Source organism: Juglans regia, chromosome 13, assembly GCF_001411555.2.
Source record: "Juglans regia cultivar Chandler chromosome 13, Walnut 2.0, whole genome shotgun sequence".
In the NCBI taxonomy this organism is placed as follows: domain Eukaryota; kingdom Viridiplantae; phylum Streptophyta; class Magnoliopsida; order Fagales; family Juglandaceae; genus Juglans; species Juglans regia.
Genome location: NC_049913.1, coordinates 8,570,698 through 8,593,716, shown reverse-complemented (window position 1 = coordinate 8,593,716; position 23,019 = coordinate 8,570,698). Strand labels below are relative to the sequence as shown.

Here is a 23,019-nt window from a genome sequence, read left to right as displayed (position 1 = left end):
TTTTTTATTTTACAGCAATTGTAAAAAGAGTGGCGAAATGAAACAAGATTTTATCATAGATCGAAGACAAGCGCGCGCGCACATATATATATATTAGTAAGATGTTACGTGCCTGAGGCACGTATGTGCAGTTCAAAACACTAATATATTTTATTAAAATAAAAATAAAGTACATATATCTTATTATTTTATTACTAATATATATCTTAAAAACTATTAAAAGATAGGCTATTTACAAATTATTATAATGGTTTCCTATTATAATGAATACGAAAAGATAAATCTACATAAATCTATTTTTCTATTATAACGTATTTTCAAATTGAAAATTGAATCCATGATTATTATTAATAAATCTGCTTTATTAGCATATTTAAATATATTAATAGTAGAATAGAAATCAACAAAAATCATAAAAGTAGCCATAAATAAAATGTACAATGTATATTTTAATGGGATTAGACGAGAATTAATTGCAAACGTACAATATATATTCTTCCCTCTCTACTGGCCGGTTGAATTTCGTTGAAGGTTATAAAAAATAAGTTCTAAATTTACATAGAGTTACAGTACAAGAAGCTTTAGTTGAAACTAAGGTTATTTATTTAGAAAAAAATTTATTCTCACGTCGTATGTAGAGTATATTTAATAAAATGTTTACATAATATAATTTAATTTTAAATACATAATTTAAAATTTAAATATTATAAATTAAATATTATCATTTAAGTGATATATAGCTTAATTACGCATCTAAAAATAAAATAACTTAGTTATTTCACTGTGACCGGTACATATAAGATGCATGGTAAATAATCAACTTAAAAATAAAATAACTTATTTATTTCACTGTGACCGGTACATATAAGATGCATGGTAAATAATCAACTTAAAAATTTTAAAATTTTAAAATAAAAATAATATTAAAAAATATATTCTAATAATATATTTTTTAATTTTAATTTCAATTCATCTCAAAAAATAAAAATAAAAAACATTTGACAGCTGTGGGATTTGAACCCACGCCCTTTCGGACCAGAGCCTAAATCTGGCGCCTTAGACCACTCGGCCAAACTGTCGCACATTGTATGCGCGTGTAAATTATATTTGTGACATGTTTAAGACTGAAGTTAATTATTTTCTATCCTACGTGAAACTCGCTCGATCGACTGGCTTTTATTTCTCCAATTCAGAAACTTAGGATACGTTTAAACGTTGAATTGAGTTGAATTGATAAAATATTATCATTTATTGTTATTATTATCTTAAAATTTAAAAAAATTATAATAATAAATTAAAATAAATTGAATAGAACTCCATTCATCATGACCCGATCATTTCTTTGCCATTCATATATAATGGTAATAATGACGAAGCCAGTGAGTCAATTTTTATTGTATCTGTCATGGGCCTTTTTGGGTTATTTTCTATTGTGCTTTTTATTAAAAAGAGGAAAAAAATGTCACGGATAAGCTGGAATATTTCCATAATATATTTGGCCAGATCAAGTCCCAATTGCAAAAACTGAGCATTAATTGCAGAGTGGAAAAACAAACTAAGCGGTTTGGATTATAGGAGTGCTGGACAGAATCATTTCGGTTTGGATTATAGGAGGGGTGGTGCTACAGCCCCCGCTGGGGGCTCCCGCTGGGGCTGTAGTATTTTTTAATATATATTTTATTTAAATAATTTTTATATAGATTTTTTAATATTTTAAAAAAATAAAATAAAATAAAAATATTATTAAGAAAATATTTTTTTAATCTAAAAGTAAAAAATATATATTAAAAAATATTTTCTTAATTGCGAAGTAAAATAAAAAATTATAAAAAAATATTTTTTTATAATTTTTTATTTTACTTCATGATTAAGAAAATATTTTTTAATAATATTATGATTTTTTTTAAAAATATTTAAAATAGTCATATTACAGCCTCCGTTGGGGGCTCCCGTTGAGCTTAACATATACTTTTTTATGTGTAATTTTTTAATTTATTTTTTATATAGATTTTTTTTACACTTATAAATATTTTTAAAAAATAAAATAAATTTAAAATATCATTAAAAAACACTTCCTTAATCAGAAAGTAAAAAAAATATATATTAAAAAACACTTCCTTAATCAGAAAGTAAAAAAAAAAAATCATTAAAAAACACTTCCTTAATCAGAAAGTAAAAAAAAAAATCATTAAAAAACACTTCCTTAATCAGAAAGTAAAAAACAAATCAATAAAAAACACTTCTTTAATCAGAAAGTAAAAAAGAAAAACACTTCCTTAATCAGAAAGTAAAATATAAATCATTAAATATTAATTTTTATTCTACTTCATAATTAAGAAAATATTTTTAAATAATATTATAATTTTTATTTTATTTTTTAAAATATTTAAAATTATTAAAAATATCTATATAAAAATAAATTTAAAAAAAATATATAAAAAAATGCTACAAGCCCCAGCGGGAGCTCCCAGCGGGAGCCCCCAGCGGGGCATGTAGCATTTTCCTTATAGGAGTGATAGTAATCTATGAAAAAATTACCCTATATGCCAATGAAGCAGTTGTACAAACAAGAATGTGCACGAAGTGCATGCTTTTTATTATTATTTTTTATTATTTATAGATTATTTGAAATTACATCACTATCCAAACTGAATGTAACCGGTCTCGTTTATTTTTATAGATGAGTTGATATTAAAATTTAAAATTATATAAAATATTATTAAAATATATTTTTTTAATATTATTTTTATTTTGAGATTTAAAAAAATTAAATTATTTATTTTATTTTGTATAAAAATTTTAAAAAATTAAAATAATAAGATGATATAAATTGAAAGAAATTACAAAAATAAACGAGACCAATTGTATCCTTGGACTATACCTACTAATTTGTTATCAATACAATTGTATTTTACCTATATAATAAGAAATGGATTAAGCCACGTTAAAACAACAAAACACCCCAACCCCCCTCCCCCCAAAGTTAACGTGATGATCAAACAGTACTATCATTTATGCCTTTTTATGGCTACTCTACTAGGAAACAAAATATTGGTGCCCTGTGCGAGAATTTCGCAATATAAATTATAACCCCGAAAAGATATCAACAGATCAGATGCAAATTCAAACGAGATGAATTTGGAACCCCAAATGATATGACAGGTAGTTTTTTTTTTTTTTGATAATGACATGACAGATAGTTGGATGAAGCTGGAGGTGTGATATAATATATATATATATACATATATATTTATATATGAGTAATGCTATATTATATATAATTTTTAAATAAAAATTATAATATGAGTCTAAATAATTTAATTTTTAAAAAATATTTTTTTTAAAATGATATTTTTTCTTATTTAATAAAAAGTCTGCACATACAATCTTTAAGTAAGGACTGCAAATAAAATTTCTCTCTATATATATAAAAAAGAAATGATATTTACGACTGCATAATTTTTAAAAAAATATGAAATTTATATAAAAAACAATAAACTTTTAATAATTAATTTTATTCCTTCAAAAAAGAAAATTGTGCAGAGGCACTCCATGATATCTAAAAATGGCATAAAAAAAACCCAAAATAGTTTCCTCCACCAAATAATGGCACCCACAATCAAATGAGGTAGGGGTATAAATTTAAATCGAAAAATCAGATTGAATTGGACTGAATCGAATTTGTTGGTTCGGTTTTAAACCGATCTGGTTTGGAACTAGTTCTTATATTATGAAAATCGATCGGATCTAATCCAGTTTCGATTCTATAGTTTTCGGGACCTAATTGAGCTGTGAACTGGACCGGTTAAAAAATATATATAAATTAATTTTATATATTATACAAAATATTTTTTATATATAATTTTTTTATATAATATATAATCATATATCATATATGAAATAATTTCATAGTATAATTTATAAATTATAATATAAAATATTAATCTTAAATATGATCATTTGTAATTTGTTTAATTAGATGTTATTAATATAATTATATCTAAGATAATGTTATTATAATTTATAAAATAAAAGTTTAATCTTAAAGATGAAAATTTAATTGATCATATGTTTTAAACATAAAATATATATTAAATTATTAATAATATTTTATCATAAAAAGTAATATTTTATTATTTAGTTTTTACATTTTAAAAAAATCAAAAAATTAGACCAGACGAGAAATCGATAAAATTAAAAGTATTAATTTAAAAGGATAATTAGACGTAATCGATTTTAAAAAATATAAAACTGATATATATCGATTTGATCTTAAATTTTATTTTAAAAAATATAAAACTAATATATATCAATTTGATATTAAATTTTATCTAAAATTAAACTCGACCGAATCGATTCCACCCCTAAACTGCTAAACTGAGGTGGTAGCTGTGTTGCAAAAAGCGCATGCTGCCCTCCCCTCTCTCACCCACCCATTTACGTCTCGGTCTTGTTGGTAAAGTTTCGACTTTCGAGTACGAAACCAGTTTAATTGTTGGCGGTGTTGGGTTGAACAATACTGCCTATTAAAAAAAAAAAAATCAAACTCAATGGTTTTCCTTCCCACGACTGTCATTATCGACCCTTGGGGAATTTTAGAATAATCCGTTTTCGGACTTTTCTCCCCCATTTGAGCGCCAACCACCACCGCTCTGACGATTATAACCCCATGCTTCTATAAATTGAATTGAGTTTTGATATAAGTTTTATAAATAGCATTGTAACGTGATATATATGATTATTAAGGAGTCCTATAATATATTTGTATATGTTTTATAACTCTATTTTAAATTTAAGACATTTATATCAAATTTGAAATCCAAATCAGATAAAAGAAAATTAAAATATATTTCTACAAAATAAAACTAATACATCTGTTAATTTTAAAACAATTATAAAATAGTTGTAGCATTATCTATATATTATTCTCACTGTATTACAGGATATTGTAGCATTTGAAAACATTTAATTTATGTCCAATTTTCCATTGGAATTTTGTTACGTTTTCAATTTTTTTCATCTGAAACACAAGATAATGAGATATGCATATAATGGGTGGGACAAGCCATTTTCTACTAAAAAATTAATTAATAGTTGTATAAGTAATTAATATGACAGTCTTAAATACCACGAGGTTACCTTAACTATAATTAACGCTGCTAATATAAAATTAAGATTCCCCACTCGCTACGGTATTAAGTGGAATTTCCACTAAAAAAAAAACCAAAAAGGTAAAATAATGAAGGAAATAAAAAATATCAACTGGTCTAAAGAGGAAAAGAAAAAATTAGTTAGTTAAATATAGGAGAGCGAGCGTGCCGTGGTGGCTGTCTCATTTCTTCTGCGCACTTCCACTTTCCTACGTCTTCATCGTCTCCGATCGGATCCTGCAACAACTACTATCCTATTCCAAGGTCCGTACTTATCTCTCTCCATTCTCCATAACCTGACTCCATCACTCATCTAATATTTCTCCTTTTGACTATTTCTTATAATTTCTAGGTTTTTTAATCTCTATCCTATTTCTTATATTTCTTATATATATATATATATATATATGTTTATATACGTCTCAGTTCGCTTTCCGATTTGCTTGGAACCGCTGATAATCTGAATGCCTTTTTTGATGTTTTATTTTATTAGATCAATATTGAGTGAAAGAGAGAAAAGATGTTGGGGATTATTAATCGGAAAATCTGTGCTGGAGGCTCTTCTCTTCTGGTACACCCGAAATATTTTTTGTAATTTATCTTTTATTAATGTCTGGTACGTGGAGTTTGTTGTTGCTGTAATTTTAATTTTACAACTTATATTTAGTTTAATTGTAAATGCCGGTTTGGGCAGACTTCCGGACAGTCCTTGCAGTGGACTCGTTCCTCCGCGTCGGCATTGAGAAGCTACTCATCTGCAGCAAAAGAGGTAATCATGTTTTCGAGAATAACTAATATTTGGTGCTTTAACCTGTCTCAATTATTCGGTGGGTGCAAGCTGTTATTTCTCAACTTTAAAATAAAAAGAAAGTTCTGTTACTTTTTTTTATTTATTTAATTACCTTTTTTTATTTGAAGTTCCTCGAGGGGTCTCGAAAAGAAAACATGCTTCATTAATATTAATTCGATCCTACGAGTGTATCTGTTCATTTTGGTATTGTTAGGAACCTGAATTTGTTCTTAAAAAAATGCCGGAACGATAATTCTTTTTCCAGGGGTATAATACGAGACTAATTAATACGAGAAGCCGTCTATTCTCCTCTTTTCAAACTCACTGAATTTATACTGTTGAAACGATAATTATGCACAGATGACAGTGAGAGACGCTCTAAACTCTGCACTTGATGAGGAAATGTCTGCTGATCCCAAAGTGTTCTTGATGGGTGAAGAGGTGAGCATAAGTAGGAAGAAGTCAATTGTTGCTAAACTTCGTCTTCATTCTTTCTTCTCTCATGTTCTTTTTTTGTTAATTTGAGCTCAGGTTGGGGAATATCAGGGTGCATATAAGGTTAGCTCTAATAATTGAAGAGATGAGATTCCTGGATTTCCATGTCATGTGAAGGTTCAACGACAATTTTATGTACTTGTATAACATTGGTTCTTAATCTCCATTTTGTTTAGATATCCAAGGGGCTGTTGGACAAGTATGGTCCCGAGAGGGTTCTTGATACGCCAATCACAGAGGTTATTTCTGCTACTTGACTTTCCCTCTATTTGTTGGGTTTTTGGTTGCTTATGGTTGATCAAGTAGATTAGTCATGATCCTGCAACCCCCTCGTTTGCCAATGGTCATGTTTTTCATCCCTCCCTTTTCTCTCTTTCTCCAAAAAAGATATCTACATGTATAATTCTTGTTTGTATTCTATGTTAGTAGTTGTCTAATACCTTTTTTTCTATAAACCGTTTTGCAGGCTGGGTTTACAGGGATTGGAGTTGGTGCTGCTTACCATGGACTGCGCCCTGTTATAGAGTTTATGACATTTAACTTCTCTATGCAGGTTAGAGGTTCCCTCCCTCTCTTGTACTTGATTTTCTGAAATCTGTGCTAAGGGATTTTTAAATGTAATATGGCACTGTAGAATTACTTGTAGCACTCAACTACCCTTCAATATCCTAAAGTGGCTTCTTTATTGATTCGGGCCTCAAGTAGATTTTAAGGATAATAGCAGGAGAACATAGTTTATGTGCTTTCTCCTCTCTCCCTCTCTGTCTCTGACACTTGTGCATCAAAAAATTTTGGATTGAAGGGTAACAGCCATTACCTCCTGGGATAATTAGAAGATGCCAACAAATTAACCACCATATTTCGTTACAGTGCAAGTTTCTATTTTATAGCCAACTCAATGCTCGGTCGTTGATTTTCTTTTAGCGAGCTCATCTTACCTTGTTCTGCAGGCAATTGATCACATTATTAATTCTGCTGCAAAATCAAACTATATGTCTGCTGGCCAGATATCTGTGCCCATAGTTTTCCGAGGGCCTAATGGTGCTGCTGCTGGAGTTGGTGCCCAGCACTCTCAAGTATGTTATAGTGGGCTTTCTTAGTGTACTCAGTGTCATTTTTGTTTCCTCATCATTTTCTTGAATTGGCGCCTTTGTCTGGTTCTGGAGTCGTCCTTTATGACATAGCATGTTTGGGGTTCATTTCCCAGTATAAGGGAGACAAATGATTGGCAATGCTATATGTAATTTCTTTTTTAATGCAGTGTTATGCTGCATGGTTTGGATCCTGCCCTGGGTTGAAAGTGTTGACCCCATACTCATCTGAAGATGCTCGTGGACTGCTAAAGGCTGCCATAAGGGATCCTGATCCTGTCGTTTTCCTTGAAAATGAGTTGTTGTAAGTGCATTGTGATTGTTATATCTAAATGTTGTCCATGTTGAGCTAAATATTGTCTTTATTGATATCAATATTGTCAATATTGTGCTTCAGATATGGTGAGTCATTCCCTATTTCAGCTGAAGCTCTTGATTCCAGTTTTTGCCTTCCAATAGGGAAAGCTAAGGTGACTATAATAATCTAATTAAAGATGATTGTTCCAGTTACTATATCCAACAGTTTTCTTGCCATAATATTATTCACATTACCGTTACACAGATTGAGAGAGAAGGAAAGGATGTGACTATTACAGCTTTTTCAAAAATGGTGGGCTACGCTCTCAAGGTTTGTCTGCCACACCTCCTTTAGCTGTTATTAAATGAGTGATTTTCTGTTTCATGAGATAAATTGTCCTGGCAGTTTCATGGTGAGTGGTAAGATGAATAAATAGGAGAAGAATGCAAGGTATGTGATATGTATACTCATGTAAATATGCCCAAAGGATCTCTAAAAAAATATGTCTGGTGTAATGGTTTTGACAGTTGCAACTGCAAAATCGTTTGAAACTAATGCTTGAACGTTATAGGATTTAGTGACTTATAATTCTATTATTGTTTTGCCATGATCCCCGACTGCTTTTGAAGATATGGCATTTTTTTCAATCCCTCAGAAAGATGTTGATTCCCATGGTTATAAATATAAACTGTTAGTTTGGTACTGTGATCAATGTTTTGAATACCGTACCGGAAGTCGTACTGGTCAAGACACTGGAACGAAATATTTCGATACCGGTACCGTTTCGTGTACCGTTTGGGGATAGTCGATATATGAATAAATTATATATATATATATAAATTATATTCTAAAATAATAGTCTATATATGAATAAATTATATATAAATACACATATATATAAATTATAAATAGCCTAGTTTGAATTGGGAGTCAAAAAATAAGCTTATAGTTTGAAAAAAAATAAAACTGAAGGCCGAAATATCGGCCGGTACCGGCCGAAAGGTATGAAAAATTTTGGCCGTACCAGCCGGTACGGTACGAAATTACTGTGATTCATATTGCAAGGGATTGGTGTTCTTAGCAGTGTGATATTGCGTTACATGTTTTTGCTACTTCTCGTGTCTTTTAGGCATTGTTCCCTGTATATGTGGTTTTTTAGGATCTTTCACCCCAAGTGATCATTTTATGAGAATTCACTTCTTTATGCTCAAATAACATCATTTTCCTTGTGATTGGCTTAAGCATTGGAATGGGGGATGTAGTTTCTCTTGTCATTTCTTCTAAGTTCTGATCTATATATATATATATGTATGCTCTTTGGGTTATAGGCAGAAACTGTGTGGGCGTGTTTGTTTTCCTCCATGTAGGAATAATTGTAATGCTTTGTGTTCAGGCGGCTGAGATACTTGCAAAGGAAGGTATCAGCGCTGAGGTAAGAATGAACACAAAATTTGCTTTTTAGTTGTGGACACATTAATAACTAATCCTCTCAATATAGGTTATAAATTTACGATCAATTCGGCCACTAGATAGATCCACAATCAATACCTCTGTCAGGAAAACCAACAGACTGGTAACGGTGGAAGAAGGGTTTCCTCAACATGGTGTTGGGGCTGAAATATGGTTTGTTTCTTTCTTCTTATAAATCTACCCCTTGCCGATCAGTTTTCTGGAACCATTAAACTTACACTGCACCTCTTCCTTCTAACAGCACATCTGTTGTTGAGGATAGCTTTGGTTATCTTGATGCACCAGTCGAGAGAGTTGCTGGGGCTGATGTCCCTATGCCTTACGCAGCCAATCTTGAGAGGATGGCTGTTCCACAGGTCAGTTATTACCATCGATCGCACAATCTTAGTTAAGTTGACAGGCTTACAGCTGTGTGGATACTGGATTTGTAAGATATCAAACTAGATGTAATGATAGTGTTTCTAGCTTAAAAGGTTCATACATGATAATTATTCTTTTTCTTGGATTGTACGTGTAAGTTCTAATCACTACATGTGTGTGTGTGTGTGTTTGCTCTTGGTTCTTGTTTGGACAGGTTGAGGACATTGTTCGTGCAGCAAAGAGAGCATGCTACAGATCTGTCCCGTTGGCTGCTGCTGCCTAATTTCTATCAATCCCATCCAGAAACCTTTCCAAATTCAGGTTATAGTCTTATTGGCAGCCTGCTTGTGTGTAGTACAAGTTTTTGGTTTTAAAGTGGTAACCCTTTAAAATGACTCAATGAGTTTCATGTTGGATTACTTGATTTCAGTTTAGAAAACTTCTGATAAATGTGATTTTACTGCTGAATTCTTCAGGGGATAATGGAGATTGTACATTTTTTTCACCTTCTCATTACATGGGGAAGACGTTGCTTGGTAAAATAACTTGGAGAACAATGACACGGAGGTGGGAAATTTTGTGACTCCGTTCTCGATTTGATTTTGTAGTTCATGTGGAACCTATTGTACTTTTGGAAGCGACATTTCAAAAGTGTTTTATTTGGATTTTCTATTCAGTGCATCACTTGTTAGGTCTCAATTTTTTTTGTATTTACGGGAATCTCTGATGATGCTTGTTAGGCATTCCCTTTAAATGAAACACCGAATAAGCTTTTATGTCTTAGAGCCGAGGCTATCTTGATTGAGAGCAAAGTTAACTGTTTCGTATGAACTGCCAAGGTTACCATTTTCTATGCGCATTGCAATAACTGGTTGAATATGGAATCTGTTGTTTTATAATAATATACACCTTCCTGGTCTTTTAGACGGTGTTGCTGAACACTGCATATTGTTCGTGATTCATCTGATACAGGTATGGACTCTATACTAATGGAGTCCTTACTCCTTGGAGTTCTTTTCGTTGGCCAATCAAAAAAAAAAAAAAAAAGAGTGCCTACAGTTGTTATTGCACAGCTGTATCTCGGGTGCCACAGTTTTACAAGAATCAGAAGAATAGGCATGACTGGGTATGAATACGAGCACTCTTAACAAAGCATAACTAAGAAGGTGCTGAATGTCAACTGGACCGTTTTGCAGATTCTATCCTTGGACTAGAGTTGATCAACTAGTCCTTAGTGTTCTTTTCTCTTCTTTGTCAGATTCTATCCTTGGCCATGTGTTATCGTCATTTACTGCCCGAGCACTATGGCTCACACTAAACTCCATGTTCACTTCTCACTCTCAAGCCAAGGAATTCCAAGTTCGTTTCCAACTTACTAATCTCTCTCTCGTGGAGATCAGTCCATATCCGATTATTTTGGTAAAATAAGATCACTAGCAGATACTTTGGCAGCTATTGGAAGTCCTCTTCTTGATAAAGAATTAGTTACGTACCTGCTTTCAGGACTTGGCCCAACCTATGAGTCATTCGTTACCTCAGTGACCACTCGGTCCGATCCCCTTACCACACATGAGCTTTTTCAGCTTTTACTTATTCATGAGAATCGCATGAGTCATAACTCAAAAAAATATCTTTGATCCCTCTATCAACTACACTACTAGTGCAGGTTGAGATCAACGTGGTGGGAGATCTTATTTTCGTGGTGGTAGACAAGGCAGGGGTCGAGGTCGTTCTTCTGGTCAAAATGGCAGAAATTCATTTGGCTCCTCAGGAGCATTTCAACAAACATCTGGTGGCACATGCCCAACATGTCAAGTATGCAACAAAAGTGGTCATCGGGCTTTACAGTGCAGGTACCGATTTGATCATTCCTACCAAACAAAGCCATCTCAATCCTTTACCAACAATTATACTCCATCCAACTCCACTTTCTCAGCCAACTATACATCTAACTCACCCAATCCCTTTATCGACTCCTCTTGGTACCCTGACTCCGGCGCCACTCATCACATTACAAATGACTTGAGCAACTTGAATCTCTCATCAGAACAGTACCAAGGTAATGAGGCAATTCGTGTTGGAGACGGCTCATGCTTACCGATTCATCATCTCGGTGATTCCACTCTTCTCTCAAATTCCTCTTTCTTTTATTTACATAATTTGCTTCATGTTCCTCACATTACGAAAAATCTTGTGTCACTTCTTCAGTTTTGTACTGACAACAATTGCTTATTTGAATTCCACTCTACTCATTTCACTGTAAAGGACAATCGGACCAAGAGCATTCTTCTCACAGGTCAAACGCGTGATGGCTTGTACGTGTTTCCCACCTCTGGCTCTTCCTCTTCGCATCCTTCTGCTCATACTGGTGAACGTGTCTCCTTCCCTCAGTGGCACTGCTGACTGGGTCATCCATCTCTAGCCATTGTGTCTCAGATCTTGAATAAAAATCATTTGAGTTCTTTTTCGAGTGATGTTCCCTTTACATGTTCTGAATGTAAGATGGCCAAAAGCCATCAATTACCTTTCTCTCCAAGTTGGGCCGTGTATACTAGGCCCTTAGAATTAGTCAGTGCTGATGTTTGGGGTCTAGCCCCTGTATTTTCCAGACAAGGGTATAAATACTATATATCTTTTGTTGATCATTTCACTCGGTATTCTTGGTTCTTTCCTTTAAAACTCAAATCCGATGTATTTTCTGTTTTTTCTCAATTTCTTCCATATGTGGAACGTTTGTTCAATACCAAATTAATAACACTTCAAACCGATGGAGGTGGAGAGTTTGTATCTCTCACTCCTCTATGTCAAAAACTTGGTATTACTCATCGATTCTCTTGTCCAGATACACATTAACAAAATGATGTTGTTGAACGCAAACACCGACATATTGTAGAAACCGGTCTTGCCCTCCTTGCACACTCTTTTCTCCCAACCAAATTTTGGCCTGAGGCTTTTGAGACCGCAGTCTATCTTATTAATCTTCTTCCCTCAAAATCTCTCCAAAACAAATCACCACATTTTTTGGTCCATCATAGAGAGCCTGATTTCAATTTTCTTAAAGTATTTGGATGTGAATGTTGGCCTAATCTTAGGCCATACAACAAAAATAAATTCCTGCCTAGATCCATTTCTTGTCTTTTTCTGGGCTACAGTCCAATTCACAAAGGATACAAATGTTTGGATTTAAAATCTAACAGATTGTATATCTCTAGAGATGTCCTGTTTAATGAGGCCATCTTTCCTCTTCAGTCCAACAACTCATCTGGGCCTAAGGGTGTAACCGGTCCGGTCCGGTCCGGTTTTGAATAACATCTAGGACCGAACCGGTATGTACCGGTTTTGTATTTTTCAAAACCGATTACACACCGGTTACCCTCCTAAACCGGTACTTCCGGTTTTATCGGTTTCTGGTCTGGTTCGGTCCGGTTTTTCGGTTTTTTTAAAATGTAAATTTCATAATTTGTCATTAAAAATTTGTTTTTTAAAAAAAAAATTGATTTAAAAAAAACTGTTTTATACTTTTATTAATATATTAGACTATATAATAGTATTAATATTAGACTATTGGTATAGTTATAAGTTATATATTAGTATTAGTTATAAACTTTTAGTGATTTAGTATTAACATTTTATGTAATAATTTATAAATTATAATAAGAAATTATTTCATATATGAATATATATGTTATATATAAAATTTCACATAAAAATTTATAATTATACATTATATATAAAACTTATATATATATATTAATATTTAATATATATATATAATATTTTGTATAAAACTTATATATAAAAATATTATTTTTTATTTTTTTTAACCAACCGGTCCGGTCCGGTCCAAAAAATCCCGAAACCGAACCGGAACAGGCCGGTTTTTACATTTTAAAAACTAGTTCCGGACCAAACCGGTTCAAAACCGGTAAAACCGGTCCGGTTTGAGTTTACACTCCTATCTGGGCCCGTTTCTTCTTCTCCCACGTCCACGGTTCAACTTCCTATTTTTCCTCTCTCCATTCTCGGGCCTGGCTCAGACCCATCATCTCAAACTCTCATATCTAGTCCGCATTCATCAACCCTAACCCTAATTCTCCATCTTCTTCGGTTCAACTCATTTCCTATCCAACTTCTGTGCCGCCGCCTCTTACCTCTTCTCAAAGTCCTATCCCGCTGCAACAACTCACTTCCTCTTCACCTCCTGTTCAGACACAGTCCCGTTCGCTACCTTCATCCTCAACTATACTTCGGCCTCTTCGCTCCCCTGTCATCACTCGGAGCCACACTCAATCTTCTAGACCTCGAATCCCGACAGATGGTACTGTCCCTTATCCGCAACGACATTGTCTCCTTACAACAGGTACTGTTCCTGATGAGCCTACAAGTTATTATGTCGCCTCCAAATTTTCAGAGTGGCGCACGGCTATGTCACTCGAACACCAAGCTCTTCTCCAGAATAATACCTGGCCACTAGTACCCTTTAACCCTTTTTTGAATATACTTGGTTGTCTTTGGGTGTTTCGTACAAAATATAATTCGGATGGTACTTTTGAAAGACGAAAAGCACGGTTGGTAGCTAAGGGCTACCACCAACAGTCTGGATTGGACTATAATGAGACTTTTAGTCCTGTTGTAAAATCTTCTACCATCCGTTTGATTATCTCTATTACGGTTAACTCTGGCTGGCCTCTACGACAGTTAGATATTCAAAATGCATTTTTGCATGGTGAATTAACTGATACTGTTTACATGCAACAACCACAAGGTTTTATTGATTCAAAATTTCCTCATCATGTGTGCAAATTGTACAAGGCCATATATGGCCTCAAACAGGCACTGAGGGCTTGGTTTGCTCAATTGACTTCTTGGTTAACTACTTATGATTTTACAGCTTCTCAATCTGATCCTTCCTTGTTTATCTTTAATAGTCATGATCTTACAATTTTTGTCTTGATCTATGTTGATGACATGGTGATAATGTCATCCAAACCGAGTGCTATTGATGAATTCATTCATGCTTTGGGAAAGGCTTTTCCCGTCAAAGATCTTGGCCTCTTATCATATTTTTTGGGTCTTGAAATTGATTACTGTAAGTCTGGTCTTATACCGTCTCAACGGAAATATATTAAGGACTTACTTGTTCGAAGCAACATGCTTCAAGCCAAGCCAGTGACATCTCCTATGGCTGCATCAATCAAACTTTCTCAGTTTGATTCTCACTTTTGATGACCCTACACTATTTAGGAGTATTGTTGGGGGATTACAATATTTGTCTTTTACACGACCTGATATATCTTTTGTTGTGAATAAAGTATGTTAGTTCATGCACTGTCCAAAACTCTCACACTGGTCTGCAATTAAAAGAATATTAAGGTATCTCAAGTTCTCTATCAACTTTGGATTGTTATTCAAGTATTCATCATCTTTTACTCTTCAAGCCTACTTGGATTCAGACTGGGCAGGTTGTGTAGATGATAGACGATCTACTGGTGGTTTTTGTTTATATCTTGGTCGTCATCTCATTTCTTGGAGTTCTAAGAAGCAGAAAACAGTAGCAAGATCCAGCACTGAAGCGGAATACAAAGCACTTTCTCACACAGTTGCTGAACTTATCTGGCTTCAAACTATGCTTCGGGAGTTGGGTATTTTTTTGTCCAAGCCTCCAGTCTTACGGTGTGACAATATTGGGGCTACTTACCTCTCAGCCAACCCAATCTTCCACTCAAGAACAAAGCATATGGACATCGACTACCACTTTGTTCGAGACAGAGTTGCTACCAAAACTTTGCAAGTATCATTCTGTAGCTCAAAAGACTAGATTGCTGACATCTTCACCAAACCATTAGTTTCAGAAAAATTCTCTAGTCTTCGTTCAAGTCTCAATGTTGGTGATACCCCCATGGACTCGAGGGGATGTATTAACCCAGAACATACATCAGGGTCACTTTAGTCTTTATTATAGATTTTATTCTTTTATTCTATTCTTGTAACGGAAAAGATTCCCTTACATTGTGTATAAAAGGAATGCTTGTTTAGACTATAATGAGATGAGAATTCAGGAATTGTGCCTTTGTTAACACTTATCACTCAGGTAACAAGGTTACAAGGGAAGTACTATAAATGCAATTGCAAGCGTTTATCTTTATTTGTTCACCTTTTTATGATGGAATTCTTCCAAGATGCAGATGGAAGTATGCCGTTGCTATGTTACATTCTGAAAATGCATGTTAGCATGTGGCTTCTAACGCCTGATGATATTGGAGGGAGCACTCAATATGAAACAACATTTTGATAATTGACGAGAGTACATTGTATAATGTATGGAGTCACATGGGTTCCACAATTTCGGATTTTACATGCATAAATTACGGAAAAATGGCAAATCTTTGAATACAATTTGTACGTACAATCGATTGGCGTAGTTGGAATTACCAATTTAGTTTTACACATTTTCGGAGGTCGGTCAAAATCACCGTAAGGCTACTACATACATGGCAATCCAACATTGAATGCTCCAATATTAGAAAACACATAGGCATTGCTCTGATAGACAGAGAGAGTTGGATTCAGGACTCAGGAGGGTGGGTCAGCATCAACAATACAAATTGATTGAAACATCTAGAGGGCCGCCGTCGGTCCTTGATGAAGGTGGGGAAGTCGTTTGGTAGTAAAATACTGGGAGACTTGAAGGTAGAGAGTAGGAAACTTTGGCCTCACGGAACACGCTTTCTTGACTTGACCAGAGAACATAAATTCTCTCTTGCGGCTTGCCCATTCCTCCTAATTCCTTTCTTCTCTCCATGTTCTTTTTGGGATGGGTCCTGTGGAGTTTCGAGTTTCGTTTTTATCCAACTGTCAATGCTAAATTGCTAAGGAAAATATTTTACACGCAACATTTTTTACAATACTTTATACAATTATGTTTTAAATGATGGATATTTTTGTAAAACATCTTATAAAAGTAATATAATTTTACAAAAATACCATCATCTTGTGAAATGTGTTGTGAAAATATATTGTGTGTATATCATTACTTAATTGATAATTAACTTTTTTATTTATTTTTTGATATTAATTGAAAAGAATAATTCCTTTATATTAGAAACCACTGGACAGTTTTTATATCCATTTCTGAACCACAAAGGATAATAATAAACTTGTCTATGCTACTCTATCGTTGAAGGGACGAGGATAAAGGCAAGCGTGTACATATGCAAACGCAAGGAAGGTGATGATGGCGAGTGATCCAATCCATGTAATTTAAAGGGTATCCTTCGTATTTCAACCAAATGGGTGGGGTAGGTTGTTTTGTAATATGGAGAGACTTGCCTTTTGCCTAACCAATTATTTTATTTTTAAAAAAGCATTTAGCCTCTGGATAAATAAAATTTAGGCTTCGTTTGGAAGTTGAGCTCATCTCAATTCATTTCAACTCATCATTACAACTTTTTCAAATTCCAACATAAAATATAATAAACAATTCAACTTTTTCAAATCTTAAAATAATAATAATAATAAACAATAATATTCTAATAATATTTTATCATCTTAACTCAATTCAACTCAACTCACTTCAACATCCAAACCCACCCTTAAAGTTAAAAATTCTAATATCATTATCTTCGCTTAGTTTGTTTTCGGAAGTTGGATAAAATGAATTGAAATAAAAATTAAAAGTTGAATAAAGTTATAATATTATTTTTATTTTAAAATTTAAAAAAATTGAATTTTTTATTTTATTTTATGTAAAAATTTTAAAAAATTATAATAATTAAATCAGATGAGATGATTATAATTGTGAAAATAAATGAAATCTAAAGATACTAATCACATATGTGTCAAGATTATAATTTGAATTTTCTAAAATCATTTTTAATTAATAACGTTTCAACGTGACGCTTGACTTGAAATCCATATAATAATTTGCCAATAATCGAAATCAATCACGAATTCTTCCTACTAATACGTTGGATGTATCCTTTTCTGTTTTTTGAGTAATGGTATAAGTAGTTCCGTTAATTAAATAATTTTGACTTGACTTTTTGACCCAACCAAGTAGGGTTCGGAATTCAAAAAAAAAGGCTCAATTCGAACAACCTTGAATATGATATGTTATTTTTTTTCAATGATTCATTTGGAGCTATTCCAATTAAATAATATGTATCTGCCAATATATCTTGTTCTTTAAGATAACAAAATCAAAACAAGGCAGTTTTGGGAAAAGAGAACGACATCATTTTTTACCATTTGAGATAGCAAAACATCATTCAGGCTAAAAAGTACAGCATTTTCAACCTTTTTGGATCGGAAAAAAAGAAAAAAAATGAATCATTGTAACAAAGTGGAATACAAATCGATATGCTCATGTCTAGTTAGAATTGAATATTTTAAGTTACATTGGGTTGGATTTGGTCAGGTCGTTTTATTTCATAGGTTTTCCAAACTAACTAGTCACTGTAAAGAAATAGAAAGCTTTCTATTTTCCTTGATTAATTTGCTTGTAGCTTACATGCAGTATATATAAAAACATTTACAACTGATTTCCTAATAATCAGCAACGTTTAAAAATATTCAAACTCTTATACAGCTATACAACTTGAAGCCCTTAGAATCGTATATTCTCATCCCTAAACTTCAGCAAGGATTTTGGCATTCATTGACTGAATCATCTTCGATTATAGCAGGATCACTTCTCTTGATCTTCAGCAGGATTTTTAGCAGTGATTTCAAGGGAAATTACTTGATCTTCTATACGCCCCCTCAATTTGAAGGGGAGATCACGAACATTCAGATTTGATTGAACATCTTGGAACTTCTTTAGTGGTAATGGTTTGGTTAGTGCATCTGCTAATTGATCACAACTAGAGATGAGCTAAACTACTAATTGCTTACGGTAGACTTGATATCGAATAAAGTGAAAACCGATCTCTATGTGTTTTGTTCTTGCATGAAACACAGGATTTGATGTGAGATAAGTGGCACCAATGTTGTCGTATCAAAGAATAGGTGGTTGTCGAATAGAAATTCCAAGTTCATTTAGAATGGACTTGATCCACATTAGCTCTGCTGTTGTGTTGGCCAGTGCCTTGTATTCAGCTTCAGTGTTGCTACGGGCCACTGTTGGCTGCTGTTTACAGCTCTAGGAGATCAAGATAGGACCCTGATAAATACAATAAGCACCCATTGATCTTCTATCATCCCTATTTGCTGCCCAATCCGAGTCTGAGAATGCATGAATTTTGAAGTCTGTGGCTTTAGAGATTAAAAGACCTGTTGAAACCGAATATTTAAGATAACTAATTATTCGATTTACAGCTTGCCAGTGTGAGTCAAGAGGACTATGCATAAACTTGCTGACTTTGTGGATTGCAAAGGCCAAATCAGGTCGTGTAAATGCAAGGTATTGCATACTGCCGACAATACTTTTATAAAGGCTTGCATCAGCACATGGTTTGCCATCTGTTGAAGTGAGATTGCTAGTAAAAGCCATCGGGCTACTGCATGGTTTTGCCTGATCCATGTTGCTCTTTTTGAGTAAATTGACTATATATTTGCACTGAGTAAGATAAAGACCTTCATTGCATCTAAGTGCTTCTACACCAAGGAAAAAGTTAAGAGGTCCCAATTCTTTGATAGCAAATACCTCCTTTAAGCATTGAATTACTCGGGTGATGGTGGTTGAACTTGATCCAGTGATTAGTATGTCATCTACATATATTAAAACATAAACAATTGATGTTTTTGTTTTGAGAACAACTGTTTATGTTTTAAGAACAAATAGTGAAGTATTAGCTTTACTTTTATGGAAGCGTAATGACTTTAGCTTGTCTGAAAGCTTAGAAAACCAAGCTCGGGGAGCTTGTCGCAGACCATATAGTGATTTATGTAACTTACATACATGACTTGGTAATTGAGGATGAATGTAACCTGGTGGTTGAGTCATAAAAACCTCTTCTTGAAGATCACCATGCAAAAATGCATTTTGCACATCTATTTGTTGAATGGGCCAATCATGAGAAACTGCAATTGAAAGAACCAATCTGATTGTAGCATGCTTGATAATTGGGCTAAAAATTTCTGAAAAATCAATTCCCTCTTGTTGATGGAAGCCTTTGGCAACTAGTCGAGCTTTATGACGCTCAATAGTCCCATCAGCTTTTCGTTTAATGCGATAAACCCAGCGACATCCCACAATATTTGTACCTGGTGAGTGTGGAACTAAGGACCAAGTACCATTTTGTAGCAAAGCATTAAATTCTTTGTTCATAGCTTCTCGCCAAAGAATTGATTTGGATGCTTGAGGATAACAGCTCGGTTCTACAGCTGTGATGGATCTTTCGACTAGCAATGCTCGTGGTAGTGGATGTCTAACATAGTCATCTGATTGCTTGTGAGGCTTGTGAGACTTGTGAATATTGTTCTTTGATCTTGTTGTCATGGGATGACTGTTTGTCACAAGATTTGAAACACTGCTAGCAGATGGAAAAACCAAGGGAAGTTCTGTGATTTGAAGTTGATCTATAGCAGTTTGTGGATTGATATCCTAATCTGGACCTGTAGAAGGAGACAAGCAAGGTGCAAGTTCTATTCCAATAGGAATATGGTTAGATTGCAAATCTATAGAATTGAGAGGAGGTGAGACATTGATATTGGAAGAAATGTGAACATATTGCGGCTGAAAGGTGTTGGAAGGATTTTCTTTGGTGTATGGAAAAAGTGTTTCATTGAAAACCACATGTCATGAGACATAAATTTTGCTAGTAGAAAGATCAAGGCACTTGTACCCATGATAACATAGACTATAGCCAATGAATATGCATGTTTTTGAGTAAAAATTGAGTTTGTTTGTATTGTAAGATCTTAAGTTAGGCCAACATGCACAATCAAACACATGTAGAAAAGAGAAATCAGGCATGCGGTTGTAAATAATTTCAAATGGAGATTTTTGCTTCAAAACAGGTGTTGGGAGTCTATTAATAATAAATGTAGCTGCTTGAAAAGCATCTTCCCAATAGAGCATTGGTAAGTTTGAGTGAGCTAACATGCTTAATCCAACTTCAACAATGTGTCGATGTTTACGCTCAATAAAACCATTTTGTTGATGAGCATATGGGCATGTTAGTCGATGATTAATTCCAGTTTGTATAAAATAATTGTTCAAGCGTCGAAACTCTCCACCCCAGTCTGACTGGACTGATTTTATTTTACGTTCAAAGTGTTTTTCAACATAGACTTGAAACTTTAGAAAAATTGATTCAACTTTGGATTTGAATTTCATTGGAAATAACCAAACAAACTTTGAGTAATCATTAAGAAAACTAACATAATATTTGACACCAGTGGTGGAAGCCACAGATGATAGTCCCCATACATCACTAAAAATTAAATCTAGAGGATATGAAGAAACATGAGTAGAGTACTTAAAAGGTAAGTCATGGCTTTTGGCCATTTGACATTCAGGGCACACAGAGTGCTTTTATTTCTTTCTACTGGAAAATTGATGTAAGAAAGAACTTTGTTGACAACGGGTGTGGATGCATGTCCAAGTTAACGATGCCATTCACGAAGAGAGACACGTACAATTGAGAGAGCCTGTGGACAGCGGGATTTGGATTTAAATTGATAGAGTCCATCACTGAGATGTCCTTGATGATGGACCTTCCCCGAGTAATCATTCACAAGAAATAATTGATTATGAAATTCGAAATAAACATGGTTGTCAACACAAAATTTTTGAAGAGATGACAAATTTTTTTGAACTTCTGGTCTCATTTTATCTCATTCTATTTTATTTCCAAACATAATTTAAATACAAAATTTTTAAACTAATCATTACAACTTTTTTAAACTTTCAAATAAAAAATAAAATAATAATTTCAACTTTTTCAAATCTTTAAACAAAAATAATATTATAAAAATATATTATTACAATATTTTAACTTTATAATATTTTCTATTCAATATTTTTTCTCTCATTTTTTAAAATTAAAAAAATACTCAATTTAAATTATTTTATTACTATTTATAAATTTTTTTATCTCGTTTCATTCTATAAACAATCCTTGAGTTGCGAGTATCTCATGGTGATCATATGTCAGTTTTGGATTGGCTGCTATCGATGTCAATAACTAGAGATTGATAAAGTATCTAATTACAAAAATTTTACAATAATTTTGTGAAATTTGAAAATCGAAATCTTGAATTACAAAAATATAAATACTTATTTTGTAATTAATCCAATAGTAAAATTTTTAATAGATTTAGGGATTATTTTACGTTTTTTTATTTGTGGGTCGTGGGGTGCAGGTAAGAAAGAAAGAAATAAATAAAATAGCCAGGAAGACTTGCCTGTGTTTGGGCGCGCAATTTAAGTGGATGGAAATCAATTCATGTCACCAATAGGAGGTTTGAGAGTGAGATGAAATATAAAATTCTCATATCATTTTAATTTATTATTATATATTTTTTAAATTTTTTATATAAAATATAATAAATAATTTAATTTTTTTAAATCTTAATATAATAATAATATTAAAATATAATATTTTAAATATTAAAATAAAATATAAAATTCTCATCTCATCTCTTAAATCTATATAGTAAAAAGAAATGATATTTATAATTTTGAATGTATAAATATTGTGTAATTATTTTGAAAAAAACAAATAAATATGGGATCTACGTAAAAATAAATTAATTTTTTAATAGTCGATTCTATTCTTTTTCAAAACGATTGCATAAAATTTATACATTCCATAACTATAAATAGTATTACTCAATAATAAAATGACATAGCTTAAGATGCTATCGTGGCACTATCTCGTTGGCTCGTCCACTTTTGTGGGTGCCTCCCGTAGAAAAGTCAAAACAAAAAAGAGGGTCACCTCCACTAATTTTCCGCACAAAAAGAAAAAAAAAAACTAAAAGGAAAATAAAAGAAGTGAATTATATTGACCAGTCTGGTAGCCAATAAGATTTAAGTAAAGGAAAATAATTTATACATAATATTTTTTATAATATTTCATATAATTATATTTTAAATAAGAGATATTTTTATAAAATATTTTATAAAAAATAACAGAATTTTATAAAAATATTATCATTTTATAATATTATTATATAATATATTATATATATATATATCATTATTTTTAAGTAAAACGCAAAACATAAATAATTTATTTATTTAATAAAAAAGAGAAATGTATTGCATTCAAAGTAGTACTAAGGATTCGGGAATGTCAAATCGTGTTAACGGGTTGTGTTTGTGTCGTGTCAAGGTATGTACATTATATTTAATGAGTCAACACGAACACGACCCATTAAGAATTTCGTGTCAAAATTTTAAACTCGAACACAATACGG

At 32.8% G+C, this 23,019-nt stretch overlaps 1 protein-coding gene and 1 non-coding gene across 2 annotated transcripts; one reads left to right on the top strand and one right to left on the bottom strand.

The window, feature by feature from the left end:
• Positions 1–999: 999 nt before the first annotated feature.
• Positions 1,000–1,079, bottom strand: TRNAL-UAG. Its single transcript has one exon. It is a non-coding gene; the product is annotated as a tRNA-Leu (tRNA).
• Positions 1,080–5,287: 4,208 nt separating this feature from the next.
• Positions 5,288–10,533, top strand: LOC108980291 (pyruvate dehydrogenase E1 component subunit beta-1, mitochondrial-like). The gene is made up of 16 exons (XM_018951155.2): positions 5,288–5,414; positions 5,644–5,721; positions 5,845–5,919; positions 6,301–6,381; positions 6,472–6,498; positions 6,612–6,674; positions 6,902–6,988; positions 7,386–7,511; positions 7,697–7,830; positions 7,924–7,996; positions 8,089–8,154; positions 9,218–9,256; positions 9,323–9,447; positions 9,536–9,650; positions 9,869–9,975; positions 10,131–10,533. Exons 2-15 carry the CDS (start codon positions 5,671–5,673, stop codon positions 9,935–9,937), a joined length of 1,131 nt encoding a protein of 376 aa, XP_018806700.1. The 5' UTR covers positions 5,288–5,414; positions 5,644–5,670; the 3' UTR covers positions 9,938–9,975; positions 10,131–10,533.
• Positions 10,534–23,019: the final 12,486 nt, after the last annotated feature.